This window comes from Schistocerca gregaria, chromosome X (assembly GCF_023897955.1).
Source record: "Schistocerca gregaria isolate iqSchGreg1 chromosome X, iqSchGreg1.2, whole genome shotgun sequence".
Lineage (NCBI taxonomy): Eukaryota > Metazoa > Arthropoda > Insecta > Orthoptera > Acrididae > Schistocerca > Schistocerca gregaria.
Window position 1 is genome coordinate 290,364,802 of NC_064931.1, and position 27,096 is coordinate 290,391,897.

The following is a 27,096-nucleotide window of genomic DNA, read 5'->3' on the forward strand; positions in this document are numbered from 1 at the left end:
CTCTTAAAATTTGTTTTTCCTCTGAAATATGCATAGATTTAGTATATAACAAAACAGAATATATGCATCATTTGTCATTACAGGACTTTCATTTTAAATACTTTCTGAATGATAAATAGCTCCAGAGTATACGATATCAAGGAAAGGTTTAATGAGAGCATATGACCTAATGGTAATACCTGTATAATGAAACTTGGGCAGTGGTTCATAGCTGTCTAACTATGATCTCTTTTAGTGCTCTCATCTAATCCTCTGATTCAGCTATAGAACAAGAATGTTTCTGTTTAAAGTATTATCTGCATCTAACTCTTTTTCTCTGTAACAACAATTTAGTGCTCATGATGTGAGTTGCCTTACATATAGAGGCATTGCACAAGGAATCAAATCTTTCATAAAAAACTATTTATATTTATCTTTGCTCTGACTGCATAGGTTAGAAAATTGTAAATTTGTGGTAAGGAATATGAGATTAAACTGCTGAGGTCATCAGTCCCTAGGCTTATGCACTAATTAAGATAACTTAAACTAACTTATGCTAAGAGCTAAGACAACACACACACACACACACACACACACACACACACACACACACACACACACACACACACATGCCCAAGGGAGGACTTGAACCTCCGAAGGGGGGAGCTGTGTGAACCATGACAAGACATCTCAGACCGCATGGCTACCTCATGCGGCTCATGGGTTAGAGGTAAGCATGGCTGCCACATGTTTGATTCTTGGTGTGATCATGAGTTTTTCACTAGGGTGTGGACTTAGTCTTAAGGGGGCAATCAGTTAGTTACTCCAGTTTCAAAAGCCAGTGTCATTGGTGAGCAGATTAGAGGCCTGACTACATGCTGCTGTTCATTGATACCTTGGAATGGACAATTAGAATTTAACGTCTTATCAGCATCAACACCAGAATGTATAAGACTGACAGAGTCAACAAGAATGAAGGATAAAAATATCTACAGTCATTTCAAAGGAATTATTGATGCATTGACTGAAATGATTTAAATAAACCTTTGGAAACTTAAATCAGTAAGGCATGATGAGAACTCAAAACATGGCCAGCATAGATCCAGGTGAAGACTTTGACAGAGTTTGTGGAAGTAATTGGCAGGCTAATGTACTAAAAGGATAATAATGATATGAAGTTTGACTTTTAGTTATATATACTGCTGTCCTGAGTCATGGAAAATGCACTGTTGTTTGTGTATGTGATTTACAAATCACGCCTTTTCTCTTAGCCATATTAATTATAGATGTTTCCATATTCATTGCACTTCACATCAGTCTTCTTCTGAATATTAATTTCTAGATGAAAAATCTTAATATTATTCTCTCTCAGTTTTACTACATTTTTTGAGAACTTCATATGTGTGCTGTAGTAAAACTGAAGGGAGGAAGATCAGAGTTTAATATCTCATCAATAATGAGGTCATCAGAGTGAGAGGACAGGCTCATGTTAAAGAAGCATAGTGAAGGAAACTGGCAATGTAAGTTTTGTAGGAACCAACCCAACACTTGAATTACCCAATTTAGAGAAACCACAGAAGACCTAAATCTCAGTGGGCAGCTGGGGAACTGCAACACCATCCTGCTAAATGTGAGTCCAGTGTCTTATCACTGTCCCATATTGTTTGTCATATGAATAGTGTTTAACATAAATTATGTACACAGTTGTGGGTTTACTGCTTTCAACACAAAATTAACACAACTGTTCATATATGTAGAGGTAGAGGTGTGTGTGTGTGTGTGTGTGTGTGTGCGTGTGTGTGTGTGTGTGTGTGTGTGTTTGTGTGTACACACACACACACACACACACACACACACACACACACACACACACACACAAACAAACAAACAAACAAACAAACAAACAGGAGTAAAATTAGCACTGCTCTTACAGGTTTGCAATATGGAATAAATCACATACCCTTGTCCAATACTTGCTCCTAGAGCATATCCATAGTCTCCTCTCCTAAGGTAACCTACTACTTGGCCATCTCTCCATACTGTTTCAAGTCCCCACACAGGAATTTGCCTATAATACAACAATAATTAATAGTAAACATATTTTTCTGATGTTAGACACAATAAGTAGTTGTTCAACAAGAAAGCAAGATTTATGTTTACAGAGGACAAAAATCATGAGAAAATTTCATTACTATGTATATCATCCAACTGTGTAAATATTGCTCCTTTGTTTTTGCAAGTTGCTTTTCATTTTACAATTTTTTGTTTTGTTTTATGCAACACGAATGATTCATTTTCATCAGGTGAAAGTATGACTGCCTGACTTACATCTGATTTACTTGATTTTACTTACTGGAGCCCAGAAGTGCCATATTATGTTTCCACACAGAGTAATTTTTTTTTTCATAATGATACAGGACTTACAGCAACAAAAGTGTTTAGTATTTGCACCAATAAAGTGCCACTTATCATATGAAGCTAGTAAATGAAAATAAACATAAAAATTCTGCACACATACTGATAACAGGTATGACATAAGGAAATGAGAAAATACAGTGAATATGTTAATATATAAAAATATAAGCATTATATACTAATATATTCACAGATTATGACATTTCTCTATTTGGCCTACAAATATTGTAGTAAAACAGCAACTGAAGATATAGGGTAACTAGAATATTATGATTACAGCAAGATTCACAAATTAAAAGAAATTATACGCACAGTTGACTGCTGTGTCTGTGATATATCAGGACATGCAGGAGTTGGACAAAAATATGGAGATGCTAAAAGAAATGCATGCTTGAACATTAATGCAGATGCTGCCAAGTGAGCAGGTTGCACCATTGCATTTGACCATGAATGGCTCCTGTACAATGTCCTCAAGTGTCAGTTGTGATCAGAATAGTGTTTTGTGTAGTTGTGAGTGCAACATGGCTGAAGTATTTGGGGTTTCAAGAGGCATCATATCAAAATTTATACCACATACATGGAAAACAGAAAAACATCATATGTTAAGTCACACCACTGATGAGAGTGTGTGTTGGGTGAGAGCTGAGTGTTGCACTCATGAAGCCTCTCAGCACCAAAATAACTTGAAGGGAGCTCCATATGAAGAGAATTGCAGGGTGAACTTGAGTTCAAAAACCACTCATCAGTGATGCTAATTCCCATAATCAGAAAACATAGTGCCAAATCCATAAAACCTGGACAAAAGATCAATGAAAGGAAATCATTTGGTTGGATGAATTTTGTTTCACACTGTTTCCAGCTTCTGGCAAAGTTTATGGTCCAAAAGTGAAACATTGCAGGGGTTCAGTGACAATTTGGGCAACCATATCACACTATTCCATGGGCCCTGTGGTTACTCTACAAGGATTATGTGACCATTTTGGCTGAACAGGTACATCCCATGGTACAACATTTGTTCCTCAATCATGATACTGTGTTTCAAGACAACAATGTCCCTGTTAACACAGTTTGCATTGTCCAGAACAGGCTTTGTGAGCATGAGGATAAATTGTTGCATCTCCCCTGGCCACCAATAGTCACCAGATATAAATATTATTGAGCCTTAATGGTCTGCTTTGGAGAGAAGGGTGCATAATTGCTATCCACCTCAATCATCATTACCTGAACTTGTCACTATTTTGTAGAATAAGGGTATAAGTTTCCCTTGAAAATCATACATGACTCATGTTTATTTGTTCTGAGAGGACTGAAAACTGGTTTGAATGCCCACAAGTTTCCTGCACTGTATTAGGCATGGTACTGTGTTGTGTTTTTGGTATTTCCTTATTTTTGTCCACTCCCTGTGATTTTCTCAAGATTTAAATTATGTTCAATAAGATCGTATAGGTAACATAAGTTTGTATTCAGGTACTCATCAACAGAATGAAAAGTATGTGAATTATCATTTCCTCTGTTTTCCTCATTAAGGCATTACCATTATTTTTAATCAGTTGAGGTAGTTTGTTGCCACAGGTGATGAAACATGGGTTCATAACTTCAAGCCAGAAACAAAATGGCAATCCATAGAGTGGTGTCATACCACCTCTCCTCTGAACAAAACGTTCACAGCTGCACCCTCATCTGGTTAAGTTGTGATGATATTCTTATGGAACTCTGAAGGCATTATTCTGTCTGATGTCTCGTTCATGGTGCTGCAATTGATTCTGAAGTGTGTTGTGCTGCCTTAAGGAAATTGATGAAACAACTTCAGTGTGTGCCTCACCACAAAATTACTAATGAACTTCTCCTCCTATATGGCAACACAAAGCCTCACACATGTCTATCCATCCAAAAGGAGCGCACAAAACTTCAGCGGACTGTACTTTCTCATCCACCCAACAGCCCAGATCCCACACTTCCTGACTTCTGTTTATATGGTCCAATGCAGGATGCACTCTTTGGAAAACAGTACATGAGTGATAGGGAGGTTATTGATGCAGCAAGACATTGTCTCCAACATCTACCAGTAGAGTGGTACCATGTGGGCATACAGGCCCTCCCAGTAAGTTGTGTTGAAAAATAGAACTTTATAGGCAAAATAGTGGGGAATAATGTGGTGTATAGGAATCCTGAATAAAACTAACCTGCTTAAAAAAAAAAAAATGTGTCTCTCATACATAGGCAGAAAACCATAACTGATGATTGATTTATGACTTTTCAACATAATCTCCACCCAGTTTCACAGTTTTGGTCCATATTTTAACAAGGGATGTATTCCAGTGTCATAAAATACTTGATCCTGCTTCTGAAGTCATTGATGTGTGGATATTTTCACTTGCTTATCATGTTCAAAGTGAACCCCACAGTGAACTTCTTTTAGTGACCTGAACAGATGGATGTCTGATGGTGCCCAGGTCAGGGCTGTATGAGGGATGAGGCAAGACTTCTCATCCAGTTTTCACAGTCTGTTAAGTAGTGCAATGGATGGTGTGTTATCTTGCATTGTCATGCAAAAGATTGTCCACCATAGCTTTTGCTGGGTGAACTCACTGAAGACATGCTTTAAGCTGTTTGAGGGATCTGACACATTGGACAGACTTTATTGTGCTTGCCTATGCCCAAATTTCAATCATAAATACATCCACTGCATTTCAAAATACTGTAACCATAACTTTCCCTGCCAATTACACAATTTTGAACCTTTTCTTCTACAGTGAATTTATGTGATGCCATTCCACTGACAGTCTCTTTAATTATGGTTGAAAAAAATGACGCATGTTTCATCTCTGGTCACAATTTTTTCCAGAAAGTCTTTTCGCTCCAAACAGAAGTGGTGCAAGAGTTGAAAGGCAATTGTTTTTCATGTCTTGGTGGCAAAATTGCATAAACATTTGAGTATCCCAAATGTTGATTAATTGTCATTACACTGCCTTTACTGAGGGAGATAATGCATCACGAATCATTTGCAGTCAGCTGGCAGTCACCACAAATAATGTCATAGACTCACTAAATGTTGTGTGGAGTCACTGCAGTCATCAGCCACTCCATATTTTGTCAGCCAATGGTATTTGTTCTTCAGCTTCTCTAAAGTGATGACCCATCATCTAACAGTGTTGATATCCACTGTTACATCATGTATATATTTTTCATTCTGTCACAAAAGTGAATCTATGTTTCACCTTTTGCATTCAAGTTATTATAGCACAGAATGCTGTGTAATATAAACATTGATATTGATATTGATAATTTTTCAAGTGACTGCAGAACTGACATCTGTTGATGCAGTGGATTGGGGAACAAGCGTTTTGGAATATTGCCAAATTCAAATTTTTCATTTAACAAACTTTATTTAAGGAGAAAAAATAGGCGGCATTACTTTTTAACTGAGCCTTGTACATTCCAGCAGCACTAGGCTTGAAGACATTTAGTTTGTGCATTATATTACAAGCTTATAAGTGGAAGTGAATACTTTGTTTAGCTTTGCGTATGTCATTTTACAGTTTATTAAATTTCTTTTGTGTTTGTGAAGTGTAGTTTCCACTGCCATTACTATGGATAGGGACTGAGTTGGAGCCCCTTCACTCACAACTCCAGAGGGTGCTGGATTTGATCACATGGTTTGAGGCATGATCCTCACTCTGAAGAGTCAGATATGGGGATCCAAACAACATTCAGAACATCTCATTTGTTAATTGATTTGTGCTCTTCTGTGGTGAGGTTGACCCCTGACCTGTGGTTGCATGGGTGGATGTTTCTAGATGTGACAGCCAATGAAAGACTTTCCAGGAGACTGACCAGAAAGCATCCCTACTATGTCTGCCAAACAGGTTTCAGGCATGAGCTGCAGTGCTTCCTCTTCTCTGTGTAGCTGCTATCTTGGACTTTGACCACTGGTGGAGTCAACATCTTTGCCAAGTCACTGCCATCATCATTTTACCAGCTGAGTGATGCTGCAGATGGTCAGTAGCAATAAGTCGCTTGCTCACTGTGGCACCTTCCCTCCAACCATTTACAGTTTACAACTTCAGGGTGTTTTTGCTGAGCAATAAATGAATCTTTTAACAATACTGGTTTTTTTGTGACCAAACATCAATGGACAATCAAGCATCCACTTGCCACTCCACCATTACACTTCCTAGGGTGGTGAGTTACTGGCTTCCTGGCCTCTGACAAACAAGTTCTACCACTCACCATAGAGGTCAGAAGCCTTTATATTTGGTGTCAGAAATGGTGACTGGCATCTGCAGCTGGATCCAGTCCCATGTCTCCAGCCACAATGTGTGTTTCAGTAGCACAAATTGGCGAGTGAGCTATTTAGTTTTTTCGCCTTTTGTTTTGTTTTGTTTTTCACGTGGCCATGGCACAGAAACATGAAGGTACAATCTGTGAAAGCTGAGTGACCTGCAGATTTGCTGCAGTTTAAGGGAAACCAAAGAGCCAGTGAGATGCCAACATTGTAATTTGTAGGGGCACAAACTATCTTTTATCTCTGTCCACATCTATGCTCTGCAAACCACTGTGAAGTACTTGGCAGAGGGTATATCCCACTGTACCAGTCATTAGGGTTTTCCTCGTTCCATTCTCACATGAAATGCGGCAAACATTTTTGTTTAAATTCCTCTATGCATGCTGTAAGTAATCTAATAATATCCTCACATTCCTTATGGAAGCAATATCTATGGAGTTGTAGTATATTCCTAGAGTCATCATTTAAAGCTGCTTCTCAAGATTTTGTCAATAGACTTTCTTGGAAAAATTTCCACTTATCTTTAAGAGCTTGTTAGTTCAGTCTTTACAATATTTCAGTGACACACTCCCAAGGGTGAAACAAACCATCTCTATATATGTTCAACATCTCTGCTTTTATGCATTCAGTGGCAATTATGCGTAGTACTTGTCAACATTATGGGCATAAGGCACATCAGTGTTTGGAATCTAGATGGGCAATGATCCATTGTAAGGATGAATACCATTTTTGGTTCTTATACCTGAGTCTATTGGTCCTCGTTTTGTTAATTTGTGATATAAGGTTGTATTTCTGGTAGATAGAGTTTGCGAAAATACCAAGGTCACAAACGCAAGTGGTGATGACTTAGGAAGTGACTGAACCTTTGGTGAAATAGTTAGCTAACCTGAAGGTCAGAAATGCTGCTTTGAAAAGGTAAGTTGGTACATTAACAGAGGGCAACACACAGTAACATGATGAACTAGTTGTGACAGTAGCGGCAAAAGCTCCATTCTGTGTACCTGCTCCATCTGTGGATTTGACTGCGGGTAGTCTAGTTTTTCAGGTAAAATGACAGAATTTGTTGGCATTTGTCAACAATCTGGAAACTGCCACAAGGCCAGGAAAGTGGATGGTCAAAGTATGTTAATGCATTGTGAAATTGTGAGCAAAGATTTATTATTTGCTATGGAGGGTTGAATAAGGCCAATACATTTTACCAACTCAAAATTGAGCTCATTCAGTGTTACTGCAAGCTGCACAGTGCAAGATGTTTTAAGGAATGGCTCAATGGAATTTCTCAGAAATGGAAAACATTGGTGTAAATGTTCTCAGGCAGGATTAAGAAGATAAATGTGTAAGATTATGAGACCATGCAGAAAGATGTGGTGGGCAAAATTATCCTCCAGGAAGCAGAGCATAGAGTATTAGAAGTTTTTCTGGAGGACTTCCACCCAATATGTTGAGGAGAGTACAGATAGAGAATCTGAAGGATTTGGCTACTGCCATTAAGGTTGCTATATGACCGGAGGAAGTAGATATTGCAATTTTGGTACAGGATAACTGGAACGTTTCTTGCTCAGAACTAGGTGCAGACATGTGATCCACATTTACAAACAATGCTGCCAATAGCAATGCCACAAGTATAGGGAGGTAGGACACTGAATACAGGAATGCAGGGTAAAAAGGAAAGTGGGTGATATCATGGTATGAGTTTGTTAAACATAAATGAGAATTCTTCAACCACTGAATGGCATTCCCTGTAAACCAGAATGCTACAAAGGTGTATGGAAAGATGAAGTGTTGTTTGGTGGGCATGGTAAACAGAACGGAACATAAATAGTTAGTTTGGACAGAAGGGCTCACGTGTCAGTAACTAGTCTTTAACTCTCAGGCAGAAAGAGACCGAATTGTCCACAATACACATTATGTGGAATAGAGGACAATGATGTGGCATCAGTGGAATCAGTGTTGCTCAATTTCTGGAATGGAGAATGAATTTTCAGGAAGGTATGGAAATTTTTCCTCATTTTGAAGAGGACTTCCTGAATAAGCAACATGCAAAAACTGATCTTTTCAGCACACTGTCAAACTCAGTGGCATATTGTTCCAGCTGGGGATGACCACTGAAAATGATAAATTCTCACAAGGTTCACTGATCATGAAGTTAGAGCTGAATAAATAGTGTTTGTGACAATTAAATCTTAACTTGCAAGATGAAGTTCTGGAAGGTACAGGAAAAATACTCCCGTTAACTGTGGGATACTGAACTACTGAATGACATTTTGTGTATTTCAGAGCTGTTACAGCACAATGATGATTTGGATTTTCACATTGTTTTGTATGTAAGAGTATGGCACATGTACAGGAAGTAAATGGAGATTACATGATTCTACTAAGTGTTAATAATTTTGTCACAGATAAAGTGGATCTGCCAAAAGAATTATTGATTGTTAATTTGGACATTCTAGACAGGATTGATTTGGAAAGGTTCAGAGGAGACCTTTGCCACAAGCAAACTGTCAATGGCTCTGCATTAAATGAAAAAGTACAGTATTTAAAAGTGAAAGATGGGACAGCTATGGAGAGACTGTTGATACAACTCATGGATTTGTTTAATCCTAGTGGACCTTCCAGCAACACCCATGATGGAGCGTAAAATCCTGATTGGCATTAATCCTCCAGTCTACAAAAAACATCAGCCGATGTCATTACAGAGGAGAGTGATAATCCATTGGAGTAGCTGCTGTCATCATGCTGAAAAAATCATCAGATGTGATAACGAAATACAAGTTCTGTTTTGATTATCAATAACTGAATGGAAAAACAGTGACAGGTGCAAATCCTATTCCAGATATAATGGTCATGTTGGAGGACATCCTGGGTCACTGTAAATACTTCTCCACAATGGATTTAAAGGGTGAGCTGGAATTGGTTCCAGAAGATGGGCCAAAGACCACATTCACCATTCCTTGGGACACTGCCAGTATTGATGGATGCCATTTAAGCCTGAGAATGCATCAGACACATTTCAGAAGTTATTAGATGGAGTACTATGAGGATTAAAACTGTATTAGTGTGGTGCTCCTAGAAGAGTAGTTTAACAAGTTGTATTCGGCTCACTTAATGTTGAGTATTGAAAAATATCACTTCACATCAATGGAAATGAACTATTTAGGCCCTGTGATTAACCAAGATGGCATGAAAATTGACCCAAGATTGATATGTGCTGTCCATGGTTTTTTTATCACTGCAGACTGTGAAATAACTCTGATCATTTTTAGGTCTATGTAATTATTACAGAACATTTGTCAGAGGGACTGCTGAAATCATTAGACCGACTGTCAAACTGCATTCGAGAAATTGAAAGATGCCCTAACATCTAGCCTGATTTTAATATTTCCAATTATGAGAAACAGCTTATCCCATCCTATGATGCAATCAACCAAGTGTTAGAAAGCATTTTCAATCAGGTGCTCAATGACAAGGAACACCAAGTAGCATTAGCATCAAAGCAGTCAGACAAAGCTGAACAAAATTACTCAACCAAGGAGAGGGAGATGTTGAGTGTAATATATGGTATTTTTGGTGTTACCTCTATGGTAGGAAACAGCAAGATATAATGAACTATGTGGCATTAAACTGGTTATTAGAGCTGAATGATCCTTCATGCAGATTAACTTGTTGGTCATTAAAATTAAGCAAATTTGATTACAAGCTAGTACACAAACCTAGCAGGAAACATAGCAATTCCAGTGAGTTAAGGAGAAAGAAATAGGTCATACAAGGATATGGCAGAAGCCTTGCAGACTGGCAAAAGCCACAGATCACTGATGCAGACTACCATTTAGTCAGGATGCAATCATAGTTCATTATGCATTATGGGCTACTGTGTTCAGGCCATGTATTGTGGTATCTGCATCTCTGAAGGATGAAGTATTGATGGAAGTGCATGACCATGTGTTAGCTGGTTGCAAAGGGCAAAAATGATTGATTGCAGAATAGCAGAGAATCACAAGACAGGACATTGACCAGTATGTAAGGCATTGTGTATTGCATGACCTACCAGCTTCAGCCATCAATAAGTACCTCTGCAAATATTACCTGAGATATCCAAGTCACTTGAAATGGGATAATGGACAAGGGGCACTTCATCAGCAATGTGTGGATAAGTTGAGAATCTGGGTCTGACGGGAGGTGTGCTAGGGCAGTCCGTGCAGTTGTGTATGACCACTGTGTCTGGATGGTGCAATGGTTAGAGCATCTGCCTAGTAAGTGAGAGATGTGGGTTCAAATGCCAGTCCAGAACAAATTTTCAACTTTCCCCATTGATTCAAATCAATGTCCACTTGTGGACATTGACTGTAATTCCTTTTTTTCTTAATTCATAGTAGCTGCTGGATCAAAATGGTATCTTTCCTTTTGGAGATGTTTGAAAGAACAGACACCACATATATATGCTGAATATACAGTCAGTCAGTGGATTAAAGTAGCAAGGCCATGCACACCAAAGAACAAAACATAAAAACTTTTTGTGCACTAACAAGGACAGTACCAATCCATACAAATGACATCAGCAATGTACAAGAAGTTACATTTACCAATGGGAACTTCCGTTATTCATTTAGGAGATTTTAAGCCTTTTAAAAGTACTTTGGATACCTTACCACTAGTGGCAGTGTTGTTGCCTGTGAAGAAAGCAAAAGCTGTTAAGGAAAGAAAGGAAACAGAAGTTACAGAGTAGAATGTACAAGGAACACCTTACATGTTCAGATCACATCAGTAAATACACAACTATGTGGGATACATGAACAGTGTCATGGTAAAGTTTGTATTGCTTATGTCACTGTCTTACTGTAATAGATTTGTTCTATAGGGAGTTTATTTTTGCATTGTTGTATTAATGGGATGGCAGAGACTTAGTTTATAAATGAATGGAGTATGCCATTGTAGAATGGTGGCTGGTATGATATGAACCATGTACATCTAGCCTTGCGAGAGGGAGAGGGAGAATTATGTAATTTTCTTTCCTCCAGGTGGCATTAGCACCAAGAACATTCAGGATGAACATAATAATTCTGATGATACTGCAGCTCTTCAGGGGACAAGTATTGGACACATTGTGGAACCAACAATTCAAAGCAGGAGTGCCTCCCCGGCAGTTCTCAGCTGGCCTATGGAAAGTGCTACAAAAGTTAACAACAGAGCTACGGCATATAGCAAAACTGAAAAAAAAATTGTTACTTTTTTATCATATGGCAACTGTTTAAATAAACACCGAAAGAACCAGGCTTTATATATTTGTACAGTTCTCCATAACAAATGTTGATGCAGATTATCAGTGTTTTATGATTCATGCTACCCAGTAAAATGGGAAACCATGGCTAAATCTTAATGTGAAAATGCAATAGGTGTTGCTAATATCCTAGAAGAAGAGTAACCACATGTTGGTATCAATGAATGAGTTCCAATTATGCCAAAGAGAGTGGATTACAATATGTCCAACCAGGATGGTCCAGAGTGACATGTGTGCATGTGAGATATAGTTATTCTTGGGAAATTGAATGGAGTGAGGTGCAAAAGTGATGTTCTGAAACCATTCCTATACTTCCAAAGGTTTGATATGAACTGGATTTATTCCCTGTTCACTCTGGAGATAGTGGTACTACTTAATAATCATAATGAACCTGTCACAGGCCTCATTGTATTGGTAAGAAAAATCATTAGACACATTGCCATCCCAGAACTTGACCTTATTAAAGGATGCCTTAAAACCAGACCTGTTACTTTCATTGGATAAGCTTATAGTCTCACAAAAGGGTTGTATTAGCACTGAGCAAATATCCCAGCATGTACACCTGTATCATGACATGCAGTGGAATAACATTATGACCTTCAGTGTCTGTTAATTATACCATTGTGATTCTGATTTGTATGACCCGTGTCTACCTCAAGTGAACACCGCCCATACCTGTGAACTCCCAGCATATCAACTACTAGAGCTCTGGGTTAGCAGAAGCAAATTATGATTAGTTAAGTAAGAATTAGATAAGAAGCCACTTAATAAACAAGGAAAAGTGCCAAGTATGTGAAACCACTGAGTGAGACTATTTACTGTTAAATGACTGCTGAGGAATTTGTCAAGAAGAGAGAAATTAGTAACGTTATTGAATTAGATTGTGTTCATATCAAGAGGTAAAGAAAGTCCAGTAGACTAATTATAGAAAATACCATTTGGATTAAGAAACAGCCAGTGAATCCTATGATTTACGCTGAACAAATTTGAAGGTAAAACTGAATGTATTGTAAATAACTGTCAACTTGTAAGATATGTGTTGAGACTTTGCAGAACTGTCATGAGCTGAATTCGATGCACTGGATCTTCTGAAGAAAGGAGGCATGTTCTGCCACAACTAATTTACTTGACATGGCTGTATAAAATAAAAATGTCATCACAGTTAATAAAAGAACCTTATGGAAGCAGGTTAGACTGAGGCTGGTCAGGCACTTACATCAGCAGCAACCTGCTGAGTCAACAATTGCTGTCCGCATGGCACTGAGAAGTTACCACATAGCCCAACCTAGCAGAGGGACCAAAATTGTAATATCATCAACTCAGCAGAATGACAAATATGTGGGTGGCCTGACTGCTTCATTGCTGTGCTGTAGCTTTGTTGTTGCTTATGTTACAGGAATCAATGCCTTGGCAAAATAAGAAAAGACCGAACCCATGTAAATACTACTCATTTCTGGGCAGAAGAATACATGTGACAGCCACCATCTCTGAGGGGAGATCGATGCTATACATAAAACATTGTGCAAAATTGTACTAAATATTTTCTTTGGAATTTATTTTGGGAAACTACATTAAGAGCCCTCAGAAAGTTTAAATGGTTCTGTTAACATCCTACACTTCTTAGAGAGAAACAATCATGTGAAAGCAAAGAATATCACGAGGGATACAGATTTTAGTGACTACAATGTTGGTGTTGTGAGACTTAATAACATAAATATAAATCCAAAAATTTCAATTTAAAAATCTGATAAAAAGAAAGTCTCCATTCAACCCAAACTAAGGAAGTGTCAACCAGATATGGCTTAAACTCCAAGAAATAAGCTTGACAGAAATTGAGAGTTGTACACCATGTAAACTAATAAGAGACAGAACATATACTCATGATACACAAACTAGGTCAGAGTACTGTAATGGAAGCAACAACAAAAGCATGTCAAATTTAGAACACGAAATCCCCGAGATTGGTGATCATTTACAGAAGAAGAAACTTGGAGTGGACCTCAATGTCGGATGCTTTTAATAGTTTTTGCAATGAAATTCAGTCTCAAAATCTGGCAGAAAACTGAAAAAGATTCTGATCATATGTAAAGTATTTCAGCAGCAACACATGATCAGTTCCTTCACAGCATGATAGTGATGATAATGTGGCTCATGATAGCATCCCTAAAGTGGAATTACTAAACATGATTTTTCAGGTTCCTTTACCAAAGAAGATGCAGTAACTGTTCCAGAATTCAAGTCAAGAAAAGCTGCCAATGTGAGTAATTTAGAAGTAGATACCCTTGGTATGTTGAATCAACTTAACTCGCATAATAAAGCAAGTCTTCCAGTTTAGACTGCATACCATTTAGGTTCGTTTGCAGTATGCCAATAAAATAGAACATTTTTTAGCAATAACATGCAACCACTCACTGACAAAAGAACCACAGCTAAAGCCTGGAAAGCTGCTTAGGTTGCACTTACACATAAGGAAGGAAATCTGCTGAACTATAGACCCATATCATTGACATTGATTTGCAATAGAATTTTGGAATATAAACTGTGTTCAAACATTATGAAATGCCTGAAAGAATGTGATGTATTGAAACTTAAAAAGCACATAATCAGAAAATATTAGACTTGTGAAACACAACTGGCTATTTATTCACACAAATAAGTGATATTCAGAGAGGAAATTGATTACATATTTTTAGATTTCCAGAAGCTTTTTGACACCATATCTCACAAGCAGCTTGTAATCAAATGGCAAATCTATGGAGTATCACCTCAGTTGTGCACCTAGGTTCATCATTTCCTGTCAGAAAGCTCACAGTTCATAGTAATTGATGGGAAGTCTTCGATGAAACCAAAGTGATATCACAGTATCTGGGGTTCCCCAAGGAAGTGTTATATGCACTCTGCTGATTTTAATGTATATGAATTATATAGGAGGTGATCTGAGCAGCCCTCAGATTGTTTGCAGATGATGCAGTCATTCAACATTTAGTAAAGTTATCAGAAGATCAAAATTACTAGCAAACTAATTTAGATGAGATATCTGTATGTGCAAAAAGTGGTAGTTGATGCAATAAAAAGTGATGCAATGAAAAGTGAGTGATCATCCACATAAGTGCTAAAAAACATCCATTACATTTTGATAACATGTTAGATCACAAAAATTTGAAAGTGATCAGTTCAGCTAATCACCTAGGGATTACAATCACAAAAAATTTAAACTGGACTTATAATATAGAAAATATTGTAGGATAGGTGAATTAAATACTGAGTTTTATTAGCAGAACATATAGAAGATGCAGCAAATCTACTAAGGAGACTTCCTACACTACACTTATCTGTCCTCTTCTGGAATATTACTGCAATATATGGGATCCTTGTCAGAAAGCATTGGTGGAGGACACCAAAAAATTTCGAAGATGGGAAGCCTGTTTCCTGATTTCACAGTAAAAGGTAGAGAATGCCATAGATATGATACATGAGTTGGGGTTGCAATCTTTAAAACAAGTTGTTTTATATTGTGGCAAGATCATTTCATGATATTTCAATAACCAAGTTCCTCCTCCAAATGTGAAAATGTTTTGTTAACTCTCACCTACATACGGAGAAGAAATGACCATAGTAATAAAATAAGAGAACACTGAGCTTGCAGGAAAGATTTAGGTGAAAATGTTTTGTTAACTCTCACCTACATAAGGAGAAGAAATGACCATGGTAATAAAATAAGAGAACACTGAGCTTGCAGGAAAGATTTAGGTGTTCATTTTTCCCATTGTGTATTTGAGAGTGGAATGGTTGAGAAATAACCTGAAAGTGGTTCTATGAACCTTCTACCAAGTACTTAAAGAGTAATCATGTATATGTAATCCAAAACTTGACTCTTTACACATCTAGGTACACAACTTTTTTTAGGTACCAAGATGTATAAAGATGCAAGTACTGGATTACATGATTTACAGAACCACTTCTACACTACTTCTCAAGCATTCCACTCTGGAATAGAACCTAGGAAAAATGAATATCTAAATCTTTCTCTGCAAGCCCTGTCTTCTCTTATTTTATTAGTGCAATACTTTGAGGTCATTGGTCAAATCCTTAGGAGAATACCAAATCAGTCATGTAACAATTTATACACAAGAACCACAGAGAAATCATGAAGTCAGAATAGGGACAGACATACTCTGATGAATATCTCACCAGATCAGAATCAAGCTGACACCAAATAGAATGAACAATACGACTATTTTGATGCCAAAGTTTAATATGACACAATTAAAATAATCAAGGATCAGGGATGAATGGGAGGAAGAGAAAGCAATGACATTGGAAGAATTCAAAGATAAGATAATCACTAAAGTGTAAGAAACAATTTCACTAAGCATAAAAGAAGAGACATCCATGATGGAATAAAACATGTGATAAAGCAATTGATAACAGGAAAATATCATACAATAAAGGGGTCAGTGACAGATCAGAAGTTATCTGGTAACATATGTAGAGGCAAGAAAGCAAATGATGAGAGAGATCAGGAGAGGCAAGAGAGAGTACGAAAAGGATCAGTTAAAAGGTATAAAACAGGATTTCCAAAACAATAACCCAAGGCACTGCTGTAAAACATTTAAAACCAGAATCACTAGATACCAACCAATAAATCTGTGGTTCAGAAAAAGGTTGAAGAACTGGCACTGAACAACAAAGAGAATTGAGAGACAGATGCAAAAAAATTCAGTGAACTACTGAATTGTCTTCAGCCAGCTGAGAGATTCCCAAGGAGCCAAGGGATCATGAAAAATGCTAAGTCAAAAGCATCAGATGAACTAGAGATCAAGAGACAAATTATGAAACTGAAAAATGTTAGAAGAGCAAGACATGATGGCATCATAGCAGAACTGCTAAATGGGAATGGGCTGAATATTATCACAGAAATAACAAATATTATACAAAACATATGGGTGACTGAAGTAATAACAGAAGACTGGAAGTGAGCTGTTACTCACCCTCTGCATAAGAAAGGGAATAGAGATGATGTTGAAAATTACTGAGGGATGTCTTTACTACTTGTCACACAAAATTCTATCAAAGTGCTTGGAGAATACCAAGCAGGCTTCAGACCAGGAAGATCCTGGAGTGAACAGATACTCAATTAAAAATAGTCCTGATATGTCAAGTGATGAGAAGTAGAGAGACCATGTGCAACTTTGTACATTTAAAAAAGGCATATGATTCTATAGACAGAGTAGTACGGATCAAAGAACTGGAAGAGAGACACATTGAAAACTTTATCAAACAGAGACTAATGAACACCAAATCTAAAATTCAATTCATGGGAGACTTATTACAGTCTTTCAAGAATAGAATAGACATGAGATGTGGCAATGGTATTTCACCACTATTCTTCAATATAACATTATACATAGCTGTCAGTGAATCAGAGAAAGAATTGAAGGTGCAGAAACTTTATAAACAAATCAGGGTAGGAAGGAGGAGAACCCAAGGACCAGATATTGGCAGTCTTGCATTCGATAATGACCTGGCAATACTCACAGTTAATACAGAAACTGCAGTAAAGCAAATAGAGGTCTTGAAAAAGAAGGCTGAAAGGTTGGACTACAGATCGCCTTTGAGAAAACAAAACATGTGTCAAATGAAAAAGATGCAACAAAAGAGATCACAAAAAAATGGTGTGATCAAAGGAGTTCACAAGTTCAAGTATCTTGGGAAGAAAATGTCGGCAAAGGGGATAGAAAAAGAAACCTATAAACAGATAAATAAAAAGCAAAGTAGAGCATTCTGGAGGAATAGAAACGTCTACAATAAATCATGCCTGTCACATAATGTAAAAGTGAGACATGAGAACACTGTCATCAAGCTAGAACCCTCATACACATCAGAAACATTGATCATAAATCAGAAAGGTGCACTAAAAAATATCAAGAAACTTGTATGAAGAATTATTAGGAAAATGCTAGGGCCCAGTAATGCAGAAAAAGGCTACAGATCGTAGGGTAGATGAGAGACTGAACGGATAGCTAACATAGTACATGGCATGAAGAAATGTCAACTCAGATTTTATGGGAATATCAATAGAATGTCAGATCTGACAAAATAAATAGATCTTTGAGAACAGAGAAAGTGTTAAGAACTTTAGGTGGATTATCAAAGTCAGAAAAGACCTGATGGATGCTGGCATAACAGAGACAGATATACATGAGAAGCAAACATTCAAGCACAAAGTACTCAAGTAGAAAGTGAACCAACAGATCAAGAAATTCAAGACAGGGACAAATTGGTTGGATGAAAGATGGAAAATGCTTAGTGAGAAGATGAAAGAAGTGTGCAGCCTGAGGAAATCTCACCTCAAGTAGACACTTCATGTGGTCGTCTAGTGGCATACAAATGTTTAATAATACATTTCAAATGACTCCATGATCTCTGCAACTGTTAATTTTTATTTTCTTTTCATCCTTTATTGTGCAATTTTGGCCTTATGACATTTTCAACCCTTTCTGCAAAATGACAGTAATTGGCATTAAAGATATTTTACAATCAAGGTACTAACAAATGTATCCAAGAACCTGAAAATGGACTAAGGCTGATATTATAAAATAAAGTATGAAAATAAAATAAAAACAAGATTTGCAGGCATCATATGGTTACTGAAAAAAAGTTTGAAGACTAAGAATTAATTAAAGAATGTTCTTTTGGGCATTTCATTCTTCCCATTGAATGATATGATCGCAGCAGCTTTTAAAATGATTGTAAATTATTGTCACAATGCCGTAGTTATATATATATATATATATATATATATATATATATATATATATATATATATATATATATATATACTGATCTCTCTGACATTTCTGGAATATGATTCATGTAATGCAATGGAATGTACATTGTAATGTGCCATTATTGGCAAGTTCATTAAGAACAGAGCACTAGCTCAGTTGGGGGAATGATGGGGAAAGGAATACACTATTGCTGTATGTTAGCATTTGTTTTATTAAGTTATTATCTTGCTTAGTGCAATTACTGTTTGTACTCTCCAATGCAATTGTACACTGTACGTTATTGCTTTCTGTTTCACTACCAGTGATCTGCTCAGGGACATTTGTAATGCATTAGATGTTATATCTACATTTTGAAGTGGTCTCATTGTTGCCTTTATAGTGAGGATAAGCTGGTTCATTGACCAAAGTGATTTCAAGAATGTTTAACACAATGTATTTCTCCTTGTTTTGTGTTTATGTGCTTGGAAAATTATTATGATTTACTCTTTTGCTGACAGAAATAGTACCATTTATATCACTAGATTTGTATTTCTTTTCATCTCCTTCTCTTCCTCCTCCTCTTCCTCCTCCTCCTCCTCCTCCTCCTCCTCTTCCACCTCCTCCTTCCCCTTCTCCTCCCCTTTGATATTATATTTCAAAGTCTAGTGTCTTGTCTAAAATATGAAACTGAAAAAAAATGTCACCCATACATACTTACTCTTGCAGTTGAAAAAATGTTAATCGTCTTCTTAAACCTTTTCGCTTCTCCACTTCAAGGGCAGCCTTACCAACATATTCTCCTTCATCTCTGCATGTCTCATCTAATCCACATTCAATAGGCAGGTCATCAGACCTTAAGTCATAATTCCATAAATGGTAACCTAGATGCAAAATATATCTATAAAAATCATGTAGAAATAAACATTTTGCAAAAGAGAACAGAAAAAGAAAAATAAACAAGTGGTAGCTTATCAAAGTAGACATTAGTGAAAACACAGACATTACATAAAAACAATTGGAACCAACAGCTAGATTTAAAAACCACCAAACAATACAAAATTTTGTTTTACATCTTCACCATTCATTATTTTATAACGGAATGCAGCTAGAATAAAGATTAATAAATTCACAACATTGCTATGAAATTATGTTGTACTACATTCAACAATGATATTGTATTTAAAGTCTGTTACTTTCTTTAATATCTATTATTAGTATGTGAAATCCCCAGATATTTAGGAGTGCTTCATATTCTTGTACATTGTTGTGTATCCTTCAGCAGTTGCTTAGTAGAACTTTAAATGTCTCATTTGTTGGATGAAGAGAAAGGGGGGGGGGACATTTGTTTGAGTCTTACACTAATTATTTGGGCTTTCATGCAGCTGTCATTATCTGAACTGGATGTGGAATTACCTGATTCACATGTGCAATCTATACATAGTCAGCTAGCTAGGTAAATAGTCTATGATGTGTGGCATCAATCCACTGATCGATAGGCCAGAACATCATATGTGTGTTATGTCTTTGAGTTGATCTTTTGTTTTGTATACTTCCGGGACCTAAGTTCCTGCCTAGTCCTGTACTTGTGCGTTTGTCATGTAATAAAAGTATTGATGATTAGAAGAGAGAACCCTGGTCATTACCTTTCCACCTTGATATCTCCTTCAGTGGTGACCCCGAAGTTCAAATAATCCATCAGACCAAGTACAAAGTGACTACCTTGCCAGCTTCTGCGTTCCACGTGGACCTTTGTCCACTACACAATAGCCCTCTGCAGCACGCCGCTGCCGCCCAGTTTTCACCAGCAACAGCAACTAAATTCAAGCACGCCAGCTATAGTTTGTGCCCGACGTGAATTTCCACAGTCCTATAGCCTCGAGAACACAGAGACCTCGTCAGGTGCAGTGGTTTTGAACATGACGCCAGCGATCTCTGACTCTGGCTTTGTTAGCCCCGAAGTACTTCAGTTTTCGCCACACAGCAGTACAAGAAACCACTACACACTGGTACTGAACTTTAATGCAAGTACAGTAAATAGCATAGTTTTCATAATGTGCCACAACAGGACGCCTTTTTGAATGTGCAAGCTCCATGTGTGTATCACTCCATGCCAGTTGCACACTGTGTGAATGACATTCGCCAGCCTGTTACTCCAAGTGTTCATCAGTGCAGTAATTTGAGCGTGTCAGGTTCCACCATGCTCATCAGTGACTCTGTGATGGACAATTTCGCTGCAGATGTGGAGGGCTAATTGCATAATAATCTGTCGAGCAACCGCCACAACCACTTTGACTTTCCGCCGCAACAACTGGTCCCACTTCGCTCCATGCCGGGCTTCCTGCTAATGGATTTCACTTCCCCTCCAGCTACTATGAACACAGCCGGCAGGTCTGCTTCCTCTCTACCGTCCTCATGACACAGAGTTAACTTTGACTTGACTACTCCTGCGTCCAGGAGTGGCTGCCCGCGTTCTTCAAGTGCCAGTTCATCGAATCTACCGAAACTTCTGGCATTCAGACCTACCCACCCAGAATTCTGGTTCAACCTGGTCGAGCAAACTTTCAGTGTCTGTACACTTGATGGCAACGCCCATTTCACATGTCTCATAAACCACCTCCACGACTGTGTCGACTTAATTTATGACCTGGTTAAGTCACCTCCTCCGAACGAGAAGTACGCTACAGCTAAACAAGCAATACTGGAACGTGTCTCCAAGATGAGACGAGAAAATGTTCGACAGCTCGTCTATGAAGAACGCCTCAGTGAGAGATCTCCGTCCCAGCTGTGGCGATGCCTTCGACTTCTTGTCGGTGAATGCGACATGCCAGATGCCATGCTCACTGAGATTTGGACAGAAAAGCTACCTCTGTCTGCCTAAACGGCCATCTCCGCCTATGAAGATAGACTAAATGGTGAACGTTTGCGCGCCACCAACTGAGATTACTCCGCTCTACTACATGAATGCTGTGCCCAGCAGTCCGGCAGCTACACCAGTTTTCAACCACAACCAGGGCCCCAACGAGGGCCCCCCACTAAACTTAAGTCTGTCAAGCTCGCCGAACTACCAGCACCTTCACGTCCACACAACAACAGCACACCTGACTCTGCGGAAGATTCTGGGCCGCCGCCATCTGACCACTCGCAGGAGCAGACGTCAGCCCATAAATACTGTTTCTTCCATGCAAAATTCGGGGACAAGCACGCAATTGTAAACTGCCGGGCTCTTACCCAAACTTCAACTGCAGGTAGGCAGTGGCGCCCCCTCCTGCGACGTAAACAACAGGCGCCGTCCCATGCTCCATTCTGTGTCCAACACTAATGCTTCGAATGGACGAGTCTACGTTCGCGACTTGAACTCTGGCACAAACTTTGTCATTGACACGGGCGCAGATGTTTCCTACTTCCATCTCGTCTTGCTACCGAAAAGATCCGGCTACACAAAACTGTCCTACGTGCTGTAAACTCATCTAGTTTGTCGTGCTTAGGTTCTACTTCATATGCAGTGTCCCTCTCGCCTGAGTGCAAGCTGAAGTGGTCCTTCCTGGTGGCTGACATCGACAATCCCACTTTGGGCATCGAATTTCGACGACACCACAAACTGGGGCCTGACATCATAAAGAATACTTTGTTCTACCACCCTACGCAGGAACACATCCCGTGTGCTTCGTTGAGTGTCAATAGTACTGCTAAACAGGTCCACCTGGCTAGGAAGTGTAATAATCCCTCCTCCGAGCTATTTTCATGGACCAATACGTGGCTCAGGGAGCGTGTCGAGTCTACACGCCTGTACTTGGCGCAACTTGAGCTACGCCGTCACCTCAGCAACTTAAGAAACGAGTTATCTTCGGCACGGCAGCAGCCTGACCCCTCGGCAACACACAAGGTTAGTCGGTGCCACTACAGTGTTCTCACGCCCAAGTGCATTTGTGACCTTGTGCACATAAACTGTACAGTGTCTGCGCTCCCACCAGCTCTAACTGTGTTAATTCGAGCGCACATTCATACCCCTCCTTGCTTGGGCAGCTAACTTTCCAGTCGCAGGTTAATGTTTTTGATTTACTGCCATCAGCTGTTCATTCGCGCCCGCTACCGCCACCAAGTTCGACAGCGGCGCCTTCAGTTACTAATAAACAGTGTACCAACCTTGTTTCGCGTAGCTCACTTGTTTGTCACTCCCAGCCACCCAACAGTTGGCACTTACGCAAACTTTCGCCGTCCGCGCCACAACCCAGCCTAGAAGCCGCCGCACACACTATACCACAGACAGTCACCTCGTGTACCGCGTCGCGCGTTTCCATGGTTACAGACGGCACCACCTACAAACTTTGCTTGCAAGACGGACTGCCTATCTCTTGCTGACCACATCGTCTCAATACAGAACTCATGAAAATGGCTCGCGAACAAATAGACGATCTCCTTGCAGCCGGTGTCATCGAACCATCTGCTGGATGCTGGGCCTCACCTATCCACTTCATCACAAAAAGCGACAGCACCTGGCATATGGTTGGCGACTATACAAAGTTGAACTCACGTACTATCATAGACAAGTACCCGGTTCCTAACGTTGCAGACTTTAGCCATGCTCTTGCAGGCTCCAAATATTTCTCGGTAATGGGCTGTAGGAGGGCCTATCATCAAATTCTAATGGCACCAGAGGATATTGAAAAGACAGCTGTTACAACACCTTTCGGCCTTTTCCAGTACCGGTTCATGCCCTTTGGCCTCCGCAACACTGCACAAACTTGGCAGACATTCATAAACAAGGTGTTGTTTCAACTGGATTTTTGTTTCATTAACTTGGACGACATTCTTATGTTCAGTCCTATTCTGCTAAAGAACAAGGTGCCTTTGCAGATTGTTAAAGACACTCTTACTGCTGCCGGTATTGAACTGAATAATAAGAAGCTCCAGTTGCACCAGACTTTGGTAAAATTCTTACGCTACATCATGTCAGCTAAGGGCCTCACTGCACCCGAGGATAAAATCAAACCTGTTTTGGATTTGCCACGCCCTCACTCGTTTAAGGAGTTGTGCAGGTTCATCAGAACAGTTAACTATTATAGGAAGCACTTGCCTGCCCCAGCCAAGGTTCAGGCTCCCCTAACAGACGCCCTTGCTGGCAAAAATACGACCAGTATATCCCTGGGCCCCTGGACCCCTGCCATGGAACAAGCTTTTGACAAACTGAAGCACCTTCTAGCAAACACAGTGACTGTTGCCCATCCGCATCTGGACACTACATTTTTTATTACCGTGGATGCCAGTTTAACTGCAGTAGGTGCTGTCTTCAGCCAAACCGCTGGAGACACTACCTCTCCTTTGCAGTTCTTTTCTAAGAAGCTCAACAGCGCTCAAAAAAGTACTCAGCCTTTGATAGGGAGCTCTTGGCAGTTGACGAGGCTGTGAAACACTTTTGTGCCGAGGTTGAGGGTAGGGACTTCTACATTTTAACCGATCATAAACCTTTGGTTGCTGCTGTAAGGAATCCCCCAACTGACCCTCCACCTAGACGCTTCCGTCATTTGGACTTTATACTGCAATTTACCTCTGACATACGATACATCAAGGGTGCAGATAATGTGGTCTCAGATTTTTTGTCTCGTGTCAGTGCTCTCACAACTCTGATAGACCTCTCTAACTTGCCTCAGCTCCAGTCTGCCGACACGGACACTATGGACCTTATTTCTGATCACAGCTCGTCACTCAAACCTGTGTGATCCACCTTTCCTGGTGTCATAGGCGAGGTTTGGTGTGACGAATCAACTGGTATGCTGCGTCCCTTCATACCCTAACCTCTGCAGAGACAAGTGTTCGACGAATTACACAACCTAACTCATCCAGGTGTGAGAGCCTCCACCAGACTTATTTCAGAGCACTTCATCTGGCCCGACATGTGTCGCGACTGCTAAGCTTGGGCCCGTGCCTGCATTCCGTGCCAACGAAATAAAGTTTCGCAGCACACATCGCCCCCACTAGGCAGCCTCACCACTCCTCCCAGTCGCTTCCAGCTCGTTCACATTGACCAGTTAAAACTTGCAGGGAGGGGGGGGGGGGGGGAGGGGCTATGTGGTGTCGAACCACGGATCAATAGGCCAGAACATCATATGTGTGTTATGTCTTCAAGTTGATATTTTGTTTTGTATACTTCCAGGACCTCAGTTCCCGCCTAGTCTTCGACCTGTGTGTTTGTCGTAAAAGTATTGATGATTACAAAAGAGAACCATGGTCATTACCTTACCACCTTGATATCTCCTTCAGATGTATAATGTATCCCTGAGCCACAAATGCTGTCCCTGCAGTTCTCAACTCTGTAACACAAGTTTAGGGAGTCATAGTATTGGTTGTCACAGAAAATTAAAAGTCTCTGCTTCAAGCCCCCAGGTAAACATTGAGTGCAGCAGATAACCCAAAACACCCAATCACAGCAGATTCAGTACTTGACAGTCAGAGCAATTTCCAACTGTTAATAAAAAGAAACTCATTGATCTTGTGCCCAACAGTAGCACTCACAGCAGGGCTCCACTGCGGCTGGTGCAAAATTCTGCTGAAAAGTACTTTTAAAAAGTAGACCTCCAGCCACAGTCAAGAGCACCTGCAGCAGCAGCTCAAGCAGCAATAGTAACTGTTTGTACACTGAACTAAATTTAGTTCTTTTTATTCTGTGAAGAAGTTATTAATGTTATTTCATTTACCTATTTTGAGTAATATTTATTAACTTTTTCTATGTGGCTGTGTGTTTTTCCACCATGAGTGTTACATGATCTGACTTTTTAGCTTAGTTTAGTACATCAGCAGTATTTAGATTGCAACTAATGATTGCTTGGGTTAGTGTTATAATTGTTAGTTTATACAGGAAAATTGTTTATAAATGGATAGGAACTGCATATGTTGAATGTGAATGAAGTCAGAATTGAACACTGTCCAGAAAGAGTTGGTAATTGCACTGGCACAATTGCCCTGAGCTGCAGTGGTGTTGAGGCTCCAGGGGTGAAAGCTGTGACACGTCTGGTGCCTATACCACTGTATGGTATCCCTGATGTTGCAGCGCCTTCAGACATGTTGGATTTGAATTATCCACATTCACCTATGTTCGAATGATGAACAACAGATGGATCACAAGTCTCTGGGTAGAATTGGAAATTGAAAACTACCAGTGTGGCTATCTTCTTACTACTTAAAATCTGGTTTGATGTGTTGGTCTTTGCCAAAAGTACATCTAAACCAGCAGGTGACATGTCATCTGTAGGAACTAGGGCTGGCTGTCCAGGACAAGTGCACAGGTTTGGTTTCCTCCATTCTTAGGTAGGTGTTGGAGTCTCTTAGAGAAATACTAACAAAGAGATAGAGGGGCTGGCCAGTACTTACCTCAGCTCAGTACAGCCAATAGAAACACGAAACAGAACAGAAAATTTATGTATCCTAGCTTTTGGAACTTTGTTCCTTCATCAGGCAGGAGAGAGGGGAAAAAAGGAGAAGAAGGGAAAGTGGATTCAGTTGCTCACAACCCAGGTTATGAAGCACCAGGGGAAAGGTAAACAGGGAGGGTAGCAAAGATGGAGGCATGGGTGTCAGAGTGAAGCCAAAGATATTCTATTGTAAGTACTGTGTCAGGTTCAAACCAAAGAGGATGCATACAGAAGTAAAGAGGCATATAGTATAAAGATAAACACAACTATGTAGGATGATAAGATGCGTGAATGGCTAAAGAGGAAAGGGAAATAGGAGAAGACTGAAGAGTAAATGGGAGTGAGGTTGGTTAATGTATGTTCAGTCCAGGGGGATGGTGGGATGAAAGGATGTGTTGGAGTGCAAGTTCCCATCTCCGCAGTTCTGAGGGACAGGTGTTGGGTGGGAGAAGCCAAATGGCACATACAGTGCAGCAAGTAACTAGGTCCCTAGAATTATGCTGGAGGGCATGCTCTGCTACTGGGTATTGGACATCTCCTAGGTCGACAGTTCATCTGTGCCTGTTCATGCGCTCAGCCACTTTAGTTGTCGTCATACCAATGTAAAAGGCAGTGCAGTGCAGGCATGTCAGCTGATAAGTGACATGTGTTGTTGCAGGAGAGGAAAGCACTGGTCAGGTTATTGGTGTAATTGTTGAGGAATTCATCACCGGAGCAGATACGTTTGCCACAAACACCTAGGCTGTAGGGAAGGGAGCGTTTGATGTGGAACAGATGGCAGCTATCAAAGTGAAGGTACTGTTGTTTGTTTGTGGGTTTGATGTGGACAGAGGTGTGGATGTGAGGTTCAACAAGATGAAGGTCAACATCCAGGAAGGTGGCTTGGGTTTTGGAGGAGGACCAGATGAAATTCAGATTCGAAAAGGAGTCCAGGCCACAAAGATGTCATCTATAAACCAATACCAG

The 27,096-nt window shown here is 39.6% G+C and overlaps 1 protein-coding gene across 1 annotated transcript in view; it reads right to left on the reverse strand.

The window, feature by feature from the left end:
• The window catches only part of LOC126299609 (sarcosine dehydrogenase, mitochondrial), a 274,922-nt gene that overhangs the window by 16,674 nt on the left and 231,152 nt on the right, over positions 1 to 27,096 (reverse strand). The window contains exons 15-16 of the mRNA XM_049991642.1: positions 19,443 to 19,605; positions 1,940 to 2,047 (exon numbers count right to left, since the gene is read on the reverse strand). Coding sequence (XP_049847599.1) covers positions 1,940 to 2,047; positions 19,443 to 19,605 — 271 coding nt within the window. The remainder of the gene's footprint in view (positions 1 to 1,939; positions 2,048 to 19,442; positions 19,606 to 27,096) is intronic.